The sequence below is a fragment of the Chiloscyllium punctatum genome, chromosome 33 (assembly GCF_047496795.1).
Source record: "Chiloscyllium punctatum isolate Juve2018m chromosome 33, sChiPun1.3, whole genome shotgun sequence".
Lineage (NCBI taxonomy): Eukaryota > Metazoa > Chordata > Chondrichthyes > Orectolobiformes > Hemiscylliidae > Chiloscyllium > Chiloscyllium punctatum.
In genome coordinates this window covers 10945620-10964264 of record NC_092771.1, presented here as the reverse complement: position 1 = coordinate 10964264, position 18645 = coordinate 10945620, and the positions used below count along the sequence as shown (strand labels likewise).

At 43.1% G+C, this 18645-nt stretch overlaps 1 protein-coding gene across 2 annotated transcripts in view; it reads left to right on the top strand.

Annotated features, from left to right (window-relative positions):
* tmem266 (transmembrane protein 266) overlaps positions 1–18645 on the top strand; it is a 158407-nt gene that overhangs the window by 94953 nt on the left and 44809 nt on the right. For both annotated transcript variants that reach the window (XM_072552960.1, XM_072552959.1), the window contains 3 exons: positions 11090–11244; positions 11354–11427; positions 13945–14001. In XM_072552960.1, the coding sequence (XP_072409061.1) occupies positions 11090–11244; positions 11354–11427; positions 13945–14001 (286 nt within the window). The remainder of the gene's footprint in view (positions 1–11089; positions 11245–11353; positions 11428–13944; positions 14002–18645) is intronic.

Here is an 18645-nt window from a genome sequence, read left to right as displayed (position 1 = left end):
CAGCTCATGTTTTTACCAAAGCTGTCAAAGCAGGTGAAACCTTTTCAGAAAGTGTCCCAAGTGAACAGGTTGAAAGGAAAGTATTTTGCATTAACATAGCACCCACCACCTCCCCAGGCTCTCTCAAAACTCCAACCCAACCAACCCATAGCTCAACACTTCAACTCCCCCTCCCACTCCACCAAGGACATGCAGGTCCTTGGACTCCTCCATCGCCAGACCATAGCAACACGACAGTTGGAGGAAGAGCACCTCATCATCCGCCTAGGAACCCTCCAACCACAAGGGAGAAACTTAGATTTCTCCAGTTTCCTCATTTCCCCTCCCCCCACCTGGTCTCAGTCAAATCTCTCAAACTCAGCACCGCCTTCCTAACCTGCAATCTTCTTCCTGACCTCTCCGCCCCCACCCCACTCCGGCCTATCACCCTCAGCTTGACCTCCTTCCACCTATCGCATTTCCAACGCCCCTCCCCCAAGTCCCTCCTCCCTACCTTTTATCTTAGCCTGCCGGACACACTTTCCTCATTCCTGAAAAAGGGCTTATGCCCGAAACGTCGATTCTCCTGTTCCTTGGATACTGCCTGACCTGCTGCGCTTTTCCAGCAACACATTTTCAGCTCTGATCTCCAGCATCTGCAGTCCTCACTTTCTCCTTTCTCAAAACTCCTCACAGCCAATTGATTTGATACTGAATTTGAAGTAAAATTGCTGTTATAATGTGGGCAAATGAGGCAGAGATACAGTCAGAGTTATAGAGTCATACAGCACAGAAACAGAGCCTTTGGTCCAACCAGTCCATGTCAACTATAATCCCAGATGAAACTAGTCCCACCTGCCTGTGTTTGCCCCATATTGCTCCAACGTTCCTTATCCAAATGTCTTTTAAATGTTCTAAGCGTACCTGCACTTCCCCGGAAGTTCATCCCACAGTCGTTTTGTTTCACAGACAGCAAGATTCCACAAACAGTGGTGAGACAGATGATGTTATCATCTATTTAAATGGGGTAGATGCCAGGAAATGCTGGGAAATATTCAACAGGTTAGGAAGCAGCTATGTGAGGGAATGATGTCAGATTTAAAGTTTCAGGTCAATGACCTTTCATCAGAAGAAGGACATGTCAAAGATGATCAATTTTTAAGAAAACATTCAGGGCCAGAGAGACAAGAGGGAATGAACAGAGATATAGAGGTCTGTGTTTGGATGGAGAGCAGCAGAGGTTGATTGTTAATAGGGACAATAATAAAATGCAAAAAAAGGAGGTGACAATGAGACAAGAACAAAAGAGGTTTTTAAGGTTTTTGTGAAAATCTTTAGCTTGGGTTGTGGATGAGGTAGTTGATTAGCTCACCAAGCTGCTGGTTTATCATGCAGACATTTCATTACCGCAGTAGATAACATCATCAGGGTGAAGCACTGTCATTCTGTTCTGCTTGGTTTTTATAGAGTCTAGTCTGGTGGGCTGAGTGTCACTTTCCAAAGTATGACAAAGTAACCATTCTAGGACAAGCTAACTAGACACATGCCGAAGAGTTCTTGGAAACCTGGTTTTCAACCAAAAAGACCATCAACAAACACATAGAGATAGACCCAGTGTACAAACCGCTGCAGAAAAGACCCGGAATTGAGCACGGTAACGAAACATCTACACGATAACCCAGCAGCTCGGTGAGCTAACCAACTACCTCAACCACAGAGGCAGGAATGGTTACAACAGAATGTCAAAGGTTACTTTGACTAAGAACTGGAGACTGGGTATAATTCAAAGTAAAGTCAAAGTACTATGGATTCTGGAGGTTTGAAAGACAAACAGAAAGGTTTTATTGGGTAAGTAATGGTCTAGTGATTTTAGATTTGGGAATCCAGAGACACAAGTAATGTTGTGCGGATGGTGAAATTTAAATTCAATAAAAATCTGGAACCATAAATCTAATGGTGACTGTGAAATCGTTGTCAATTTTTAAATTCTTTGATGGGATGAGGATGTCACTGGCTGGGCCAGTACTTATTGCCCATCCCAAATTGTCCCAGAGGGCAGTTAAGAGTCAATCACATTGCTGTGGGTCTGGAGTAACATGTAGGCCAGACCGGGTAAGGTCAGCAGTTTCCTTCCCTGAAGGACATCAGTGGGCCAAATAGGCTTTTCCAACAATTGTCATTAAAAACCCATCTGATTCACTAATTCTCTTTAAGGAAGGAAAAAACTGTGGTCCTTACTTGGCCTACGTGTGACTCCACACCAACAGCAAGGAGCCTAACTCTTAACTACCCCCTGAAATGGCCAAGCAAACCACTGAGTTGTCTCAACCACTACAAAGTCTCAAAATAGGAATGAAAGCAGATGGATCAGCTGATGTCAAATAGGCAACAGAAAAAATAAAAGGCAAATGCACCCTTGTCAATTATTAAAGTCCACCTTACTGGGGACTAGTGCCAAAATTGGGAGGGCTCTCTCACAGAATATTCAAGTAGCAATGTAACATTTGTCCAGAGGAGTGTAAGTTGAAAAGTCTCAACAACAAAACTCTCTTTTCAACTATATTCTGCATTTATGAATTGTTGTACATATGAAGGAAAGCCAACATCAGTTTATTAAACATAGCACAGTCCAGCTAATATGTACAACATGGTTAATCTGGCACATACAATGCAGTCCCATGTATCCAATGCAACAATACAAATTGAAACAACAACAGAAATTGCTGGAAAAACCCAGCAGGTCTGGCAGCATCTGTTGAGAGAAATCAGAGTTAACGTTTTGGTTCCAATGACCCGTCTTCAGAATGATATGAAATAGAAATAAAGTTACAGGTACAAAATGAATGTTTGGGCAAGACTTTAATCTTCACTTTATCTAGTAGGAGGATTATCCTCCTCACCACATTGAAAGGGTCCAGAAAGGATTGACAAGGATGTTGCCAGGGTTGGCCTTCAGCTCTATATAGGGAGAGGTTGAATAGGGTGGCAGTATTTTTCCTGGAGCGTCGGAGGCTGAGGGGTGGCCTTATAGAGGTTTATAAAATCATGAGAGACATGGATAGCATGAATAGCCAAGGTCTTTTTCCCAGAGTAGGGGAGTCCAAAACAAGGGGACATAGGTTTAGGGTAAGAGGGGAAAGATATAAAAAAGACCTAAAGGGTAGGTTTTACATACAGATGGTGTTGCATGTATGGAATGAGCTGCCAGAGGAAGTAGTGGAGGCTGTACAATTACAGCATTTAAAAGGTATCTGGATGGATACAAAAATAGGAAAGGATAAGAGGGATAAGGGCCAAATGCTGACAAATGGAACTCGGTGAATTTAGGATATCTGGTCGGCATGGACTAGTTGGACCAAAGGGTCTGTTTCATTGCAATATGGGCAGTACAGTGGCTCAGTGGTTAGCATTGTTGTCTCACAGCACTAGGGACCTGGGTTCAATTCCAGTCTAGGCTGACTGTCTGTGTGGAGTTTGCACGTTCTCCCTGTGTCTGTGTGGGTTTCCTCCCACAATCCAAAGATGTGCAGGTTAGGTGAATTGCCCATCATATTCAGGGATGTGTAGGTTAGATGCATTACTTAGGGGTAAACGTAGAGTAGTAGGGGAATGGGTCTGGGTGGGTTACTCTTTGGAGGATCAGTGTGGTCTTGTAGGGCCTATTTCCACACTGTAGGGTTTCTAATTCAACACTATGATGCTGTACACAACCCTAACAGTCTGTGTTTTACAGTGTGAGTTACCCGTTCTGTCTGTGTGTCTCTATGTGTAAAGCTTCAATGTATCGCTGTGTGATTACCTTGGGAAGTATTGTCAGAGGGTATGAATATTTATGAAGTTTAGACAATAATTGACTTCTCCTTGCAGGTTTGCAAAAAGGAAAAGTAATAACAGTCCCTGCCTCAGGCCTACATCGTGGTTTTACAGACTGATTTCAACTCACTGTTGAACACTGACAGGCTGATTCCAGAAAAATCAATGTGCTTGCCTTGCTGCCTCATTGTTATATACTGAATAGAAATGACTTACAGAGAAAAGTGAAGATGATTATCTTCACTGATAATAGAAGAGACCTTACTCAAAAGAAATAGAATGGAAAGGAGTGGAAAAGACATGAGGGTAGGAAGTTTAAAGGCATAGAGTATCTTGCGAGTGCTGAATAGACACACATATGCGCATACACACACAGAATACAAAGCTCCTTTTCTGTGTATTGCCTCTCTGGGGACTAGAGAGGAAGCAGGCAGCAGTTCCTGCTTATTTAATTAGTGTGCAGTGTAACTTATCTTGAAGGAGCACCCAGGAGAGGCCTACAGGGCATCTTACTATCTAACAGGTCACGCACTCCTGTCTACTGCAGGGAATGCTTATTGCAGCAGGAGCTCAGGCACCTCCACTTAATTCACTTCTTTCAGGATTTGATTTAATAGCTTGAAAATTGTGATGGTGTGTTGCTTGGGTGGCTTTTCATTTTCTCTGTCCAGTCCACAACTGCAGAATTAATGGCCGCAGGCATCTTCAGTATTGAATAATTGGTTGCTTATTTTTAATCCTCCTGATTTCTCCCCTTTTCCCTGTTTTCTGGAGCACTCAATAGGCGTTGGTGTTCTGTCTGGCATCGTGAACAATACACTCAATGTGTTGAATGTAGCATAGTCACATATGAAACATCATCAGTACGTTGAATGTACCACAATCAGTCCATCCAACATGTATCCCTCACACAATATCATTAAAGGAGATGATTTGTTCATAACCAGATTTCATGTCTGTGGGTTCTTGCTATGCGCAGATTGGCTACTGCATTTTCTAGGGTGCGACAGGTCATCCTGCTGTGTTGCAACTGCAGTGACTGGACTGAGCTAGTTGATGTTATGGACCAGGCCATAGCCCCTAAAAACATTTCAAGAAAGTAGCCCAGACCCTAACTTTGCTAGTTGTTTCAGCTGGTGTAATGTGGATATTCCAGGAGGGATGCAGCTGGTCAAACTACTTAGATTTAAACAAAACAATTTATTTACAAAATTACCAGATGAAACACAAACAAAAGCGAATACCAAATAACTTAACCTGTCTGAAAACCCAACAGATCATCCCAACTTAATGATGCTGTCCCAGATACTTGCGACAATCCTCATAAAGAACTCTTGGCACAAAAAGTAAAATCAAACCCAGAGTCTTACAGGAGAGATTTCAGAGAGAGAGGAGGATCAGCATGGACCTGCTTCTTTGGGTCCAGCAGTTTCAAAACTGCCTGACTGTTTTTAGTGAATAGCCAGACTGCCCAAAACCAAACCAAACCAGAGAAAAGCTGAACTAGGAGAACTGGCCACTTCCCTTTCATTGCACAAATTTTTTTTTAAACTTGAAAGCCTTTTTTCTGAGACAGTATCTGTTAGCTATAATCAAACTGGCCCTAAAACCTATTGAACTTAAACTTTTCAGAGTCTGTGTCTTCTACAACTTCTCTGGGAAAACAAATCCAAGGACAGCATTAGCCTGTTAAAGGAGCAGCATCATCATACTGGTTAGAGTCCATGTACCATCCATGTGTCAATAAAGCATAACTTGGTGACAGGATATCAGCCTCTATGGAGTTATCTCACAACAGCTCACCCTTGTGCTTTCCCAATGTCCCATGACATGGAACCATCGACCATAATGGATTTTGATCTCATCTTCCAGAGCACTCAAGCCCTCTCCTCCTCCAACACACTTCACCACTCCCGCCCCTCTACCCAATGCCTCATATTCACTCTGGGGTTGTCAAATGGGGTCCCCCATACCTCAGCATGGTTGCTAAAGTGACCAAATGTTAGGCCTTTTCATTGTGAATCCTCAACATGATTGTGCTCCTGGCAAACACCTTGAGGCACATTACAGGCAGGGAGGACTAATGTAAGTGCAAGTCATCATTGCTGGTCCCAAATGCCTCTAGCAGTTACCTAAGCTGAAACAAAGCTCTAGGTGGATCTCATGGGGTCTGGGTTCACTGGTTAAGAATGGCACTAGATTTGTGGACAACACAACAATAGAGGGTGAGGATGGCACAAGGAATCCATAGAGGGATATAGACAGATTAAGTGAGTGGGCAAAAACCTGACAGATGGAATATAATGTGGGTGGCATGGTGGCTCAGGGGTTAACACTGCTGCCTTACAGCACCATGGATCTGGATTCGATTCTACCCTCAAGCGACTGTCCATGTAGAGTTTGCACATTCTCCCTACGTCTGCATGGGTTTCCTCCAGGTACTCCGATTTTGTCCCGCAATCCAAAGGCGTGTAGGTCAGGTGGATTAGCCATGCTAATTTGCCTGTGGTGTCCGGGGATGTGCAGGCTAGATGGATTAGCCATGGGAAATGTGGGTTAACAGGGTTGGGATGAGCTGGCTTCTTACTGCTCCTGGTGTGTAGTGTTGGTAACTTTTGTTTTTATTGATTTGCTGAGGAGTCTATTTAAAAAGAAATAGCTGACTTCATTCTCAGTGTGGTGTTGCATTCCACAAGTGCAAAGTGGAAACTGAGGTTTGTACTTGACTATAGATTTACAATAAAATCTAAGTGTTTTGGTGCCTAGTTCACCATATAAAGGTAAAGTCACCATTCTCTTACAGCACCATAGAACTGTTCTCTTAGACAGTCATACAGCACGGAAACAGACTCTTCAGCCTGACCAATCGAAGCCGACCATAATCCCAAACTAAACAATCCCATCTGCTTGCTCCTGGACAGAAAGAAGATCACCATGCTTTGGGTGAAGGGAGAGTCCTTCATGGTAACCTTAGGCTGTGTGGCAGTTGAATCCATGCTGTGGTAACATATTGTATCACAAACCAGCTGTCCAGCCAAGTGAGGCAGCTAACCCCCACCTAGACATCACCTTATGAAATAGCATCCTCTCTATCTCTCTCTCCTCCTCTCAAGCCCACCACTTTGGAGACACTTCTTCAACTTTTAAAGTCTCATTATGTGGCTCAGTGTAAAATTTTGTTGATAGTCCTCCTGTTTAACATATTGGGATGTTTCACAATGTTAAATGTTTGAACAAAATGCAAGTTAGTGTTGAACCAGGGCTTGCCAGTTTGCATAGTAAATCCATTCAAGGAGCTTCTCTATGTGTTAAGCTCTACCCTTTGCACTGCTCAGCTGTGTCCTTCAAACGTCCCTCCACTGGATTGTTCGTATCACTGAAAGTATTTGATTATCAACATCATTCCTGCCCCATTCCCTGATATCTATCCAACTCATTTAGAAAGAGTTAAGTTGTCTCAGACTCTGCTGTTTAGACTGCACATCAAATTCATACATAGATTCCTACATTTGAGGTGAGCTAATTATAAACTTACGCCTTCCATTTCATAGCATGGGTGAGACACCTTGCAACTGCATCATCTGGATCACTCAACAACTTAATGGCTTCAATCGTGACTGTTCAAAAGTTCAGCAGAAACAAGTTCTGATTTCATCATAACTTAAAGCCCCAGATCCACTTGTATCAACCTTCACTACATCCTCCCAAATGCTCAGCCCACTTGGAAGGCCCTTCAAATCAGCAATGGTTTGCTCTGGTTTGCCCCTCTGGTTTGCTCTGCCATTCAATAAGATCATGGCTGATCAGATTGTACCATCAACTGCACCTTCCTGCTGACCACTTTGAATCCCTTGTATGTCAAATATCTATTGGTCTCTGCCACTCTGGGCAGCACCACGACTGGGTGAAGCAATGAACATTTGTATGTTGCAGTACAATGTCACTACAGCTGCCTATATTAAAGATGGCATTGCCACTCTTAATGATGCTGGGCAGCATGATGGCTTAGTGGTTAACAGTGCTGCCTCACAGTACTAGGGACCTGGGTTTGATTCCAGGCTCGGGCGTCTGTTTGTGTGGAGTTTGCACATTCTGCCCATGTCTGCGTGGGTGCTCTGGCTTCTCTTACAGTCCAAGGATATACAGGTCAGGTGGATTGGCCTTGCTAAATTGCCCGTAGTGCCCTTGGATGTGAGGGCTAAGTGGGTTAGCCATGAGAAATGCAGGGTTACAGGGATAGAGGAGGGTCTGGTGGATGCTGTTCAGAGAGTCTGTGTCAACATCAATGGGTCTAATGACCTGTTTCTACACTGTAGGGTTTCTATGATTCTACCCATCTTAAAGTTGGCACCATTCACATGCCACAGGCTGAAAATGAGCTCCGAGGCATTACCAGAAAACTAGGAGTTTCTTTCTGACACATTTGGTTTTCCACTGAGATACAATGGATCCTATTTTGTTTGTTACTGAGTCCTACCTGATGCTCCTTGTTTTCGTGCAAGATTCCTATGATCATTAAGATATGGTGTTAAATGAGGATATTGGGAAAAGCAACAGATGAAATAAGTGAATACAATATTTCATTGCTTGAGGCCTACACTGAAATCCAGTCCTAACTCTAGTGAGGCTCAGAACAGTTCTGTCTGTCATCACACATTTCCACATCAAACTATATGGATGCAGTGATCTTGAATTTCTGCGGAACACCACTGGCCACCAAGCTCCAGGCAGAGTACTTTCCATCTATCACTACCCTCTATCTTCTATGGGCCAGCCAATTATGTATCCAGACTTTCAAATTTCCATGTATCCCATGCCTCCTTACTTTCTGAATGAGCCTACCATGGGGAACCTTACCAAACACCTTGCTAAAATCCATATACACCACATCCACTGCTCTACCTTCTTCAAAGTATTTTATCACATCCTCAAAGAATTCAATGAGGCTTGTGAGGCATGACCTGCCTCTCACAAAGCCATGCTGACTATCTCTAATCAAGCTATGCTTTTCCAAATAATCATAAATCCTGTCTCTCAGAATCCTCTCCAATAATTTGTCCAGCACTGACTTAAGACTGACTGGTCTCTAATTCCCAGGGTTATCCTTATTCTCTTTCTTGAACAAGGGAATAACATTTGCCACCCTCCAATCATCTGGTACTACTTTAGTAGACAGTGAGGATACAAAGATCATCGCCAAAGGCACAGCAATCTCTTCACTCACTTCCCATAGAAACCTTGGGTCCGTTTGGCCCAGGGGTCTTACCTATTCTTATGTTTTTCAAAATTTCAAGCATATTCTTACCAACTTCTTCAGAGATGTTATTACAACTGGAGCAGGTGGGATTTGAACCCAGGCCGACGAGCTCCAAAGTAGCAACATTACTGCAGTGATTGTAAGAATGTTGTTAAAAATCACACAACACCAGGTTATAGTCCAACAGGTTTAATTGGAAGCACACTAGCCTTTGGAGCGACGCTCCTTATCACCTGATGAAAGAGCGTCACTCCGAAAGTTAGTGTGCTTCCAATTAAACCTGTTGGACTATAACCTGGTGTTGTGTGATTTTTAACTTTGTACACCCCAGTCCAACACCGGCATCTCCAAATCATGTAAGAATGTCAGCCAGGTAGACCTCATAAAATATGAGTTCACTGAATGGGGCTATTAATCTGGTCCAGTCAGGGAGCCCTTGCTGACAGATATAAAGAGGAATGTCAGAGGTTCAGTTCACTCTGAGAGCTGTCTCTGATTGAGCTGGATCAGTATCAAGGACTCTTCATATGCAAATGAAGGGTGACTTGGTCTCAGGATACTGGCCTCTGTGATACACTAGCCCTGGCTGGTTTTATATTCTTCCTGCAAAATAGATGCTGTAATTCAGACTCAGGTTCAAGCTGCACTCCAGAGAGTTGAGAACAAAATCTACACTAACCTTCCAGTGCCCGAACTAAGGGGTTGCTGCACTACCAGAGCTGCCGTCTCTGAACAAGGTGTTAAACCAAAGGCCTTTTGCCCTCTTGGATGGGCATAAATATATCACGGTACAGTTTGGAGTAAGTGCATTCTCCTCAGCATCACAGCCAACACTTACCTCTTAGTCAGCATCACAAAAACAGATGATCTGGTCTTTATTGCTGTTTCTGGGATCTTGCTGTGCACAAATGGTATGCACCACTTCATAATTACAACAACACCATCAAAAACGACTTAGTTAGCTGCAAAGGGATTTAGGACATCCTAAGGCTGCAATAAAAAAAAGAAGGCAAATCTTTCTTTTTACAATGTGCAACGTTGCACACAATAAGTTTAATTTTGACCAAAGGACCTCACCTATAGGTCACCTTAACTGCAAAAAATGGGATAGCATGGATGGCAGACCACCTCATGAATGTCCCGATGCACTTCAGATATAAGGTCCCCAGCAAATGTGAACACAATTGTGGAGGATGGGACAACCTACAAGAGGAAGCTTCTGTAGCATGATCCCGTAAGAGGGGTTTCTGAGCTACACTCCAGAGAGTTTCATTGTGAATGGCTCTCGGGGTCTAAAGAAATCCTGGTTCGCTGGAGAAAGGCAGACAATGTCCATCCGAAACAACAGATGGCTGTCATCAGTGCCAACATGGTTGGAGAAAGTTACATGGCCCATTTAAACACTGTTAGCATTGTATTAACACCAACTGAATATTCACTCTGAGATCTCAATGCTGCCCAACCCAGAATCTACCCAGAGCTCGAGGTGTTATTTCCCTTTCACTTCTTGCCAGCTCCAACATGATTTATCTCAGCCTTGAAAAAGGACCTTCTGCTATTCAACCCATTCTGTCCATTCCTTGAGATGATGCTTTATCTTTATTCAAACATGACCCTTAATGCTCTTGCTTACCACCACGTAGTAAATGAATCCCAGGCCTGAAACTAGACCCAAATCCTTGTCTTGGCCATTCTTTTATTTACAGAATACACTACAAATTACAGACTAAATAAGAACCAACAGAACTGCAGATGCTGTAAATCCAAATCACAAATAGAAAAGCTCAGCAGGTCTGGCAGCATCTGTGGAGAGAAATCAGTTAACGTTTCGGGTCGAGTGACCCTTCCTGCCTTCTATCGGCTATCCCAGTGTGGCAGCAGTTTCTCCTTACGAGAGTTGTAATTAAATAATGTCTTCCTCCTGAATATATATAACTAATCTATCATTAAAAAATGTGTTTGTTGTCTTGCAATTAAATGACCGTAAATAGGCATAGTGACACTCACTAACTCTGTGCCCCTCTCTGGCCTGCCTCCCAGCTCGAACTGGCTGAAGCCTTGCTGTGGGAGACGGACAGCTGTCTGGCAAGTGGTCCTACTCAGCGCTGGACTCAACTGCTTCCTGGTAGCGTCCGTGGTCCTGGTTGTCCTCCTGCTAACGCTGGAGCTCCTCATCGATACCAAGTTACTTCAGTGTGAGTACAGTATGACCTTACCCGCTCAACCTTCCCTTCTCCAATGGAAAAGCTGCGGCCTGTTCAGTCGTTTCTTGGTAGTCATCATCCCTTTTCTCTCTTGTTGAAGTTACCAGCGCATTCCAGTTTGCGGGGATCATTCACTGGATAAGTCTTGTCATCCTCTCTGTTTTCTTCACTGAGGTAAGCCGTTGCTATTTGTTAAAAAGCGTTTCATATTTGCTAATGACTATGCAATGCTATTTACAATCTCTCCTGTGGCACTACTCATATTAAGACAGCAGATGCACTGATTTGGTACACCATTCATTTGCCAGTTGAACATACTGGCTTCATCACACGGCTGGAAAGGGACTAAAGGGCTAGTTGCTGAACTGGTTGATGATAGAACAATAGGAAAGTAAATTGTGAGGAGGATGTAAAAAGGCTATAAATGAATGTAAATAAGTTAAGGGAGGGGCACTGCTCACTTGCCACTCAACCACCACATCCCACTATAATGTACGATTAATTGAACTCTACCAGTATACATTGATGCTTACTCTACTGTTAGCTGGCCAATCTCGAAATGCATGCCAATATGTTACCCTCCTACATCATGAATTTTAATCTTCTGTAACAATCTTTAATGTGGCTCCTTACCAAATGCCATCTGGAAATCTAAGTACAATATATCCACCACCTCACCTTTATCCACAGCATATGTTACTATCTCAAAGAACTGCAATAAATTGGTTGAAATATGATTTCTTTTATAAAGTCCATGTTGACTTTTCCTGATTACCTTGAACTTTTCTTAGTCTCCATCTACAACGCTGGTGGCTCACCTCTGCCTCACAATGCCAGGGACCCGGGTTTGATTCCACCCTTGGGTGACTGTGTGGAGTTTGCACATTCTCACAGTGTATGCATGGGTTCTCTCTCGGTGCTCTCATTCTTCCCACAGTGCAAAAGAGTGCAGGTTAGGCAGATTGGCCATGGCAAATGTGGGTCTGGGTGGAATGCTTTTCAGAGGGTCAGTGTGGACTTGAATGGCCTGCTTCCAAACAGCAGGGATACTATGATAACATCTCCATTGTGCTCCTGAGGACGGGTGCCAAATTAACTGGCCTGTTGTTTCATGCTTTCCGCCTCCCTCCTTTTTTTTGACGTTCATGAATTCAACCCAAAGGTGTCCAAGAAACAGGGAGCAAGCAAAAAAACCCAGCAAAATGAACAATTGCCCTCACCGAGTCCAGCTATGCAAGGACATATAAGGTGAACTAAGGAGCTTCATTAAGTTTTGTCCCTTTATCAGGGAATAAGCTTCATAGAAACACAAAGGCTAGAATGGGACATATAGCTCATTGAGCCTGCTCCATCATTCAGTTAGCTAATGGCTGATCACCTAGCAACATCATTGACTTGCACTATCTCCACATCCCTTAATGTTGCGAGATTCCTAAATCTGTCAATCTCTGACTTGAACAGACCCAATGACTAAGCTTCTACAGCCTCTGGAATTGAGAATTCCAAAGACTCACCCTCCTCTGAGTGAAAAAAATTCCTCATCATCTCAGTCCTGAATGGACTGTAGTCGTGAGAGTTTGGAAGGATGAAAGAGGATTAGATTGAAATATATCAAATTCTAACAGAGCTAGGAGAAAGTGAGGACTATAGTGCTGGAAATCAGAGACAAAGAGTGTGGTTCTGGAAAAGCATAGCTGGTCAGGCAGCATCCAAGGAGCAGGAGAATTGACATTTCAGACATAATCCCGAACGTGTTTCGGGAATTTCTAATGAAGGGCTTATGTCCGAGATGTCGATTCTCCTGCTCCTTAGATGCTGCCTGACCAGCTATGCTTTTCCAGCACCACACTCTAACAGAGCTAGACAGACTAGATGCAGGAGAAGTTGTTTCCCATGCTTGGAGAGTGCACTTTGAGGATACAAAATAGACCATTTCGGACTGAGGTGAGGAAAGATTTCTTCACTTAGACGGTGGTCAACCTGAGGAATTTGCTACCACAGGAGGCTGGGTTACTAAGTATATTCAAACAAGAGCTCGATAAATTGTTAGATATTAAAGGCATCAAGAGATTTGGAGAGAAAGTGGGAATTGAGCACTGAGAGAGAGGATCAGCAATAATCAAATTAAATGGTGGAGGAGCTTTGAAATGTCAAAGAGCCTACTCCTGATCCTTTCTATGTTTATAAATGGCTTGTCCACCCTACATAAGCCAAGATCAGGAGTCTCTATGGAGAATATTTAGGCTCAGTGCCCATCCCAGTGAATTCAGTTTATACACTTTGTATATGGCTGCTGATTGGAACTGCAGGGTTGAACAAACTTAGGAGTAACTTAGCACTTTCACTCACCCTGCTGGTTGAAAATGGTAATGTCACACCGAGGCCCAATGGACCATAACAGGCTGAGCTGTACACCACAGCCATTTCTCCCCACACCTGATCGGGAAATGCTTTGGGGTTAAAATTGTTGAACTGCATTGTGGCCTCCTGACATTTAACGACCTTGTCATGGAGTAGGCTATTTAACTTCTGGTCAATATAACAGAATTTCCTTTCCTCCCCAGAACATAACTCAGAAAAGTCAGAACGTTTACATCAGGGAACTGTTCAAAAAAACAGAGAGCGCGTGTATGCTGTGTAGGTCTTGATGCACGGAAAAGCTAAGTTTCTGTTGTGTTCTCTCTCTATCAGACTGTCTTCAGGATTGTGGTACTTGGCATTTGGGACTATATTGAGAACAAACTGGAGGTGAGTTGTGCATTTACCTCAATGCACGGTTTTGCATGTGTAGCCATGTCCAAGGTCTAGAACATCAGAACTAGATCAAATATATTACTCTTCATTGAAATTCTTGCCTCTCAACCTGCACAGAAACTAGTGCTGCGTTGCCTGATCTGTGAGGAAGGAAAACAGTTCATGAGTTAGCAAAGAGGGGTCTTTTCTGTCTCCTCCTTGTACAACAGTTACAAGTGCAGGGAAAGAAACAATTTTATATTGTCAACATGCCTATGCTATGGCCATCAGTGGCACCAAAAAAATGGAATAAGGTAGGCTATTCAGCCCATCTCATTCATGCTGCCACTTGAGTAAACTTTGGCTTACCTCTTTGCTCTATATCCTGTTTAAAAACCACCATATGTTTCTTTTTAGATTACTTACAGCGTGGAACCATGCCCTTTGGCCAAACAAGTCCACGCCTACCATCCAAAGCACGGACCACCCAGACCCATTTCCCTACACCTAACACTACGGGCAATTTAGCATGGCCAATTCACCTAGCGTGCACATTTTTGGAATGTGGGAGGAAACCGGAGCACCCAGAGGAAACCCACACAGACATGGGGAGAATGTGCAAACTCCACACACAGAGTCACCTGAGGCGGGAATTGAACCCGGGTCTCTGACACTGTGAGGCAGCAGTGCTAACCACTGTGCCACCGTGCTGCCCATTTTGCTTCAGCTGGAAGATGAGAAAGTCAAACAACTTTTGCTTTCAAGGGATTCTTGACTGTGGCAGGGATGGCAGAGAGTATCAGATTAACATCACAACAAGTAACAACTCACGTGGGCCAGTTACAGGAGCTAAGGAGGTTGAAGACAACTTAATCTGGATGTTTTTATTTTCCCTTTTTGGCCTGGGTTTTTTAAAATACCCTCCTGGGAGATGACATGATAGGTATAAGAAGTGGGAGTGAGTCATGAGTACAGTCTATTATCATGGTGTGTAGGGCAGGCTCAAAGAGAAAATGTGATCTTTCCCTGTCCATCAATTTCACATGTATGTACATTTCATCACTGGGTATTTGACCATGTAGCTGGGATTTGACCACTAACCTCAGACTGAGGAAGGTCCCAATCAGAGGTGTAAAGCCAGAGGTAGGACTTTGTGCAGATGGGAGTGTTGCATTTTTTGTGTACCACCCCAAACCTTTCACTCACCCAGCAGGAATGGCTAAGTCTAGGATCCAACCCAATCCTGGAACTGATTCCATTGGAAAAGCAATATGATTATACATCTCCATTGGGTCGAGCAGCCAATCACGTTTCCATGGAGATGTATGCTGCTGAGTTCTTGCAAGGAAGAACACCATGGATACAAGCAGGAGGAAGGAATAATGTCGGAGATGAAGTAATATTTGCCTTTATCACACACAGGGACAGGCGTATATAGAGAAAAACACACATATGGATTCACATACATACAAGCACACACACAACCATACACACAGGAACAGATCTATTCACAGAAAAATGCACACTTACATAAAACACATGCACAGACTCACACACACATATACTCAGAAAAACAACACAGAGGCACAAACGCAAAAATGTATGCATGAAAATCACATACACAGAATCATATAGACTCAGACAAACACACACAAAAGGGCAGAGATGTACAGATAGGAAAACATGTACATGCAAAACACGTGTATAGGAACACACACACACACACAAACACACACACACACTTGCCTTCCATCCATGTTTTTCAATCCCATTTCAGAAAGAAAACGATATGATAACGCAGTGTGTTGCCTGTTCTCAAAATAATTCTGTAAGAAATCATTAATAGAAAGCAAGCTATGCTAAGCAGCCCTGCTGCAATGGTAAATTGGCACTGTGCTCATTAACAATACGTCCAGAGTTACAATTCGTAGTTAACTGAGACTCGCTTGTTGACCCCAGCTTGAAGTGGTGCATGGGGATAATTATACACCACAGGACATTAAACCGAGTGGCTGTTTCCCTGTTCATTCTTCTCTGCTTAAATGTGTCTCAGTGTAAACACAGCAGCTTTAACTTAATAATGAAAGGAAAAGCTGCAAAGCCTAGAGATCAGAGTTCAAAACAAGAAAATGCTAGAATTTTTAAAAATTGTTCCTGGAATGTAGGTGTCACTGTCTGGGCCAGCATTTATTGCCTGCCTCTACTTCCCCTTTAGAAAATCATGTGAGCTGCCTTCTTAAACTGCTACAGTCCATGTGCTGTAGGTAAATCCATAATACTGCTAGGGAGGGAATTCCAGGATCTTGACCCAGCAACAGTGAAGAAACATTCCCAAGTCAGGATGGTGAGTGGCTTGGAGGGGAATTTGCAGTAGGTGGCTTACTTATGTGCCTGCTACCCTTGTCTTTAACACAAAAGTGGATTGCACATCAGCTTGGGTTTGCTTCCTCTCCCAGCTTGCTTTGTGGATAGCAGACCACATAGCAGAAGATGAGCAAAGTATGGCTGTGTCCCTGACTCAGTCTTATACATCTATCCATCCCACGTGTCTATAGCCACCCACTGACCCATTTACCCATTCACTCATTTAGGGGGAGGTGGTGACCTGTTGGTCCAGGTAATTAATATTTTCGGGACCTGGTGCAGATGGAATTTGAATTCACTAAAAAAAAATTAGTATCTAATAATGACCATGAGTCCATTGCTGTTTGTCAAAAAACTCATCTGGTTCACGAATGATCCTTATCTCGCCTAGTGTGACGATGCTGCTCCTTTAACAAGGTTATGCTACTTGGCTTTTTTTTCAGAAAGGTTGTAAAAGCAGCGATTCCAAAAGGTCTAGGTTTGAAGGTTTTACGGCCAGTTGATAATAGCTAACAGATACTGCCTCAGGCAAAAAGGTTTTAAGTTTCAAAAAAATCTTGTACAATGAAAGGGGAGTGGCCAGTTCTCCCAGCTCAGTTTTTCTCTAGTTTGGTTTGGTTTGGTTTTTAGCAGGCTGGCTGTTCACTGAAAGAAGTCAGTCAGTTTGAGGCTGCTGGACCAAGAAACAGCTACTTGGAAGAAAGTTTTCCATGCTGAATCCCTTTGCCGTCTCTCTCTCTCTCTCTCCTGTAAGACACTGTGTTTGATTTTTCCTTTTTTGCCAAGGGGTGTTTATGGGAGTTGTTGCAAGTATTTGGAACAGCATCATTAAGTTGAGGTAATCTATTGGGTTTTAGGATAGACTAAGTTATTTTTTATACTGTTCTTTTCTTGTTCACTAATCTTGTAAATAAATTTTATTTTGTTTAAAACCGAGTGGTTTGACCAGCTGCATCCCTCCTGGAATATCCGTGCTACACCTGCTTAAAACATCTCGCAAAGTTAGGGTCTGCATTTCTTTCTTGAAATGTTTTGAGGGGGTCTGACCTGATCCATAGCACTAGCCTACATGTAACTCCATACCCTCAGCAATGTGGTTGACTCTTAAATGCCCTCTGGGCAATTAGGAATGGGCAATAAGTGCTGCCTGGTCAGCAATGCCCTCATACCATGAGTGAATACGAAAAAAAACCCAAGGGCACCCAAACATTCACAATCTCTTTAAAATCCATGGGCATCAATCGCAAGACAAGGATTTTTTGCCCATCCTTACTTACTCTGGAACTGATTGGCTTGTAAGTGCCATTTTAGAGGACAAATAAGATTGCTGAGGGTGTAGAGTCATATGAGGACCAGACCAGGTAAGAACAGCAGATTTCCTTCTCTAAAGAACATTCGTGAACCAGATGGACTTTTACAACAATTCATCATCATCCTCATCATCATCATCCCTGAGACCAGCTGTCAATTCCAGATTTATAATTTGAATGTCAATTCCACCAGACGCCCTCAGAACATTAAAATAAAAGCAAATTACTGCAGATTCTGGTAGTCTGAAAGAAACACAGACAATGTTGGAGAAACTCAGCAGGTCTGCTATCATCTGTGAAGGAAGAAGCAGAGTTTTGAGTCCGATGTGACTGTTCTTCACAACTGTTCTGAAAGGGAGTTCATACCAGACTCAGAGCATTAACTTTGTTTCTCTCTCCATAGATGCTGCCTGACCTGCTGATTTTCTCCAACATTGTTTGTGCTTGTCCTCAGAACATTAAACTGGGCCTCTGGAATGTGTTGAAAGCCATAGTTAGATTCTGTATTAATACTGTACTTAAGTGCCACACATTTTGACTCTAGAGATATAGGTGGGGTCATAGGTACGTAGCTGGACTGAGTAGATAGCCAGAAACTATTCATGAAAGGATACAGAATGAAATGGCAAAAATTATTTAAATTGGCAAAGGAAATTAAAAAAGGTGTGAGAAAAGTCTTGTTCATGCAGCGAGTGATTAAGGTCTGAAATACACTTCCTGAGAGTGCTGTGGAAGCAGTTTCTACTGAAGCATTCAAAAGGGAGTTAGACTGTCACCTGGAAGGCTCCATAAGTGGGCAATCACACCCCTAGGTGGTGTGTTGCCGTTGTGGGTAGTAATTCAGTTAGCACAGCTCTTATTGTGAGGTGTAGGTTAAGCCTGCAACAGGGCTGTCCCTAGGGGGACTGGGGATATTGTGTGGTACTTCACTTCTGCCCTGGGGCAAAATTGCACATTTCAGTTAGGGTTGAGGCCAAAACATTGG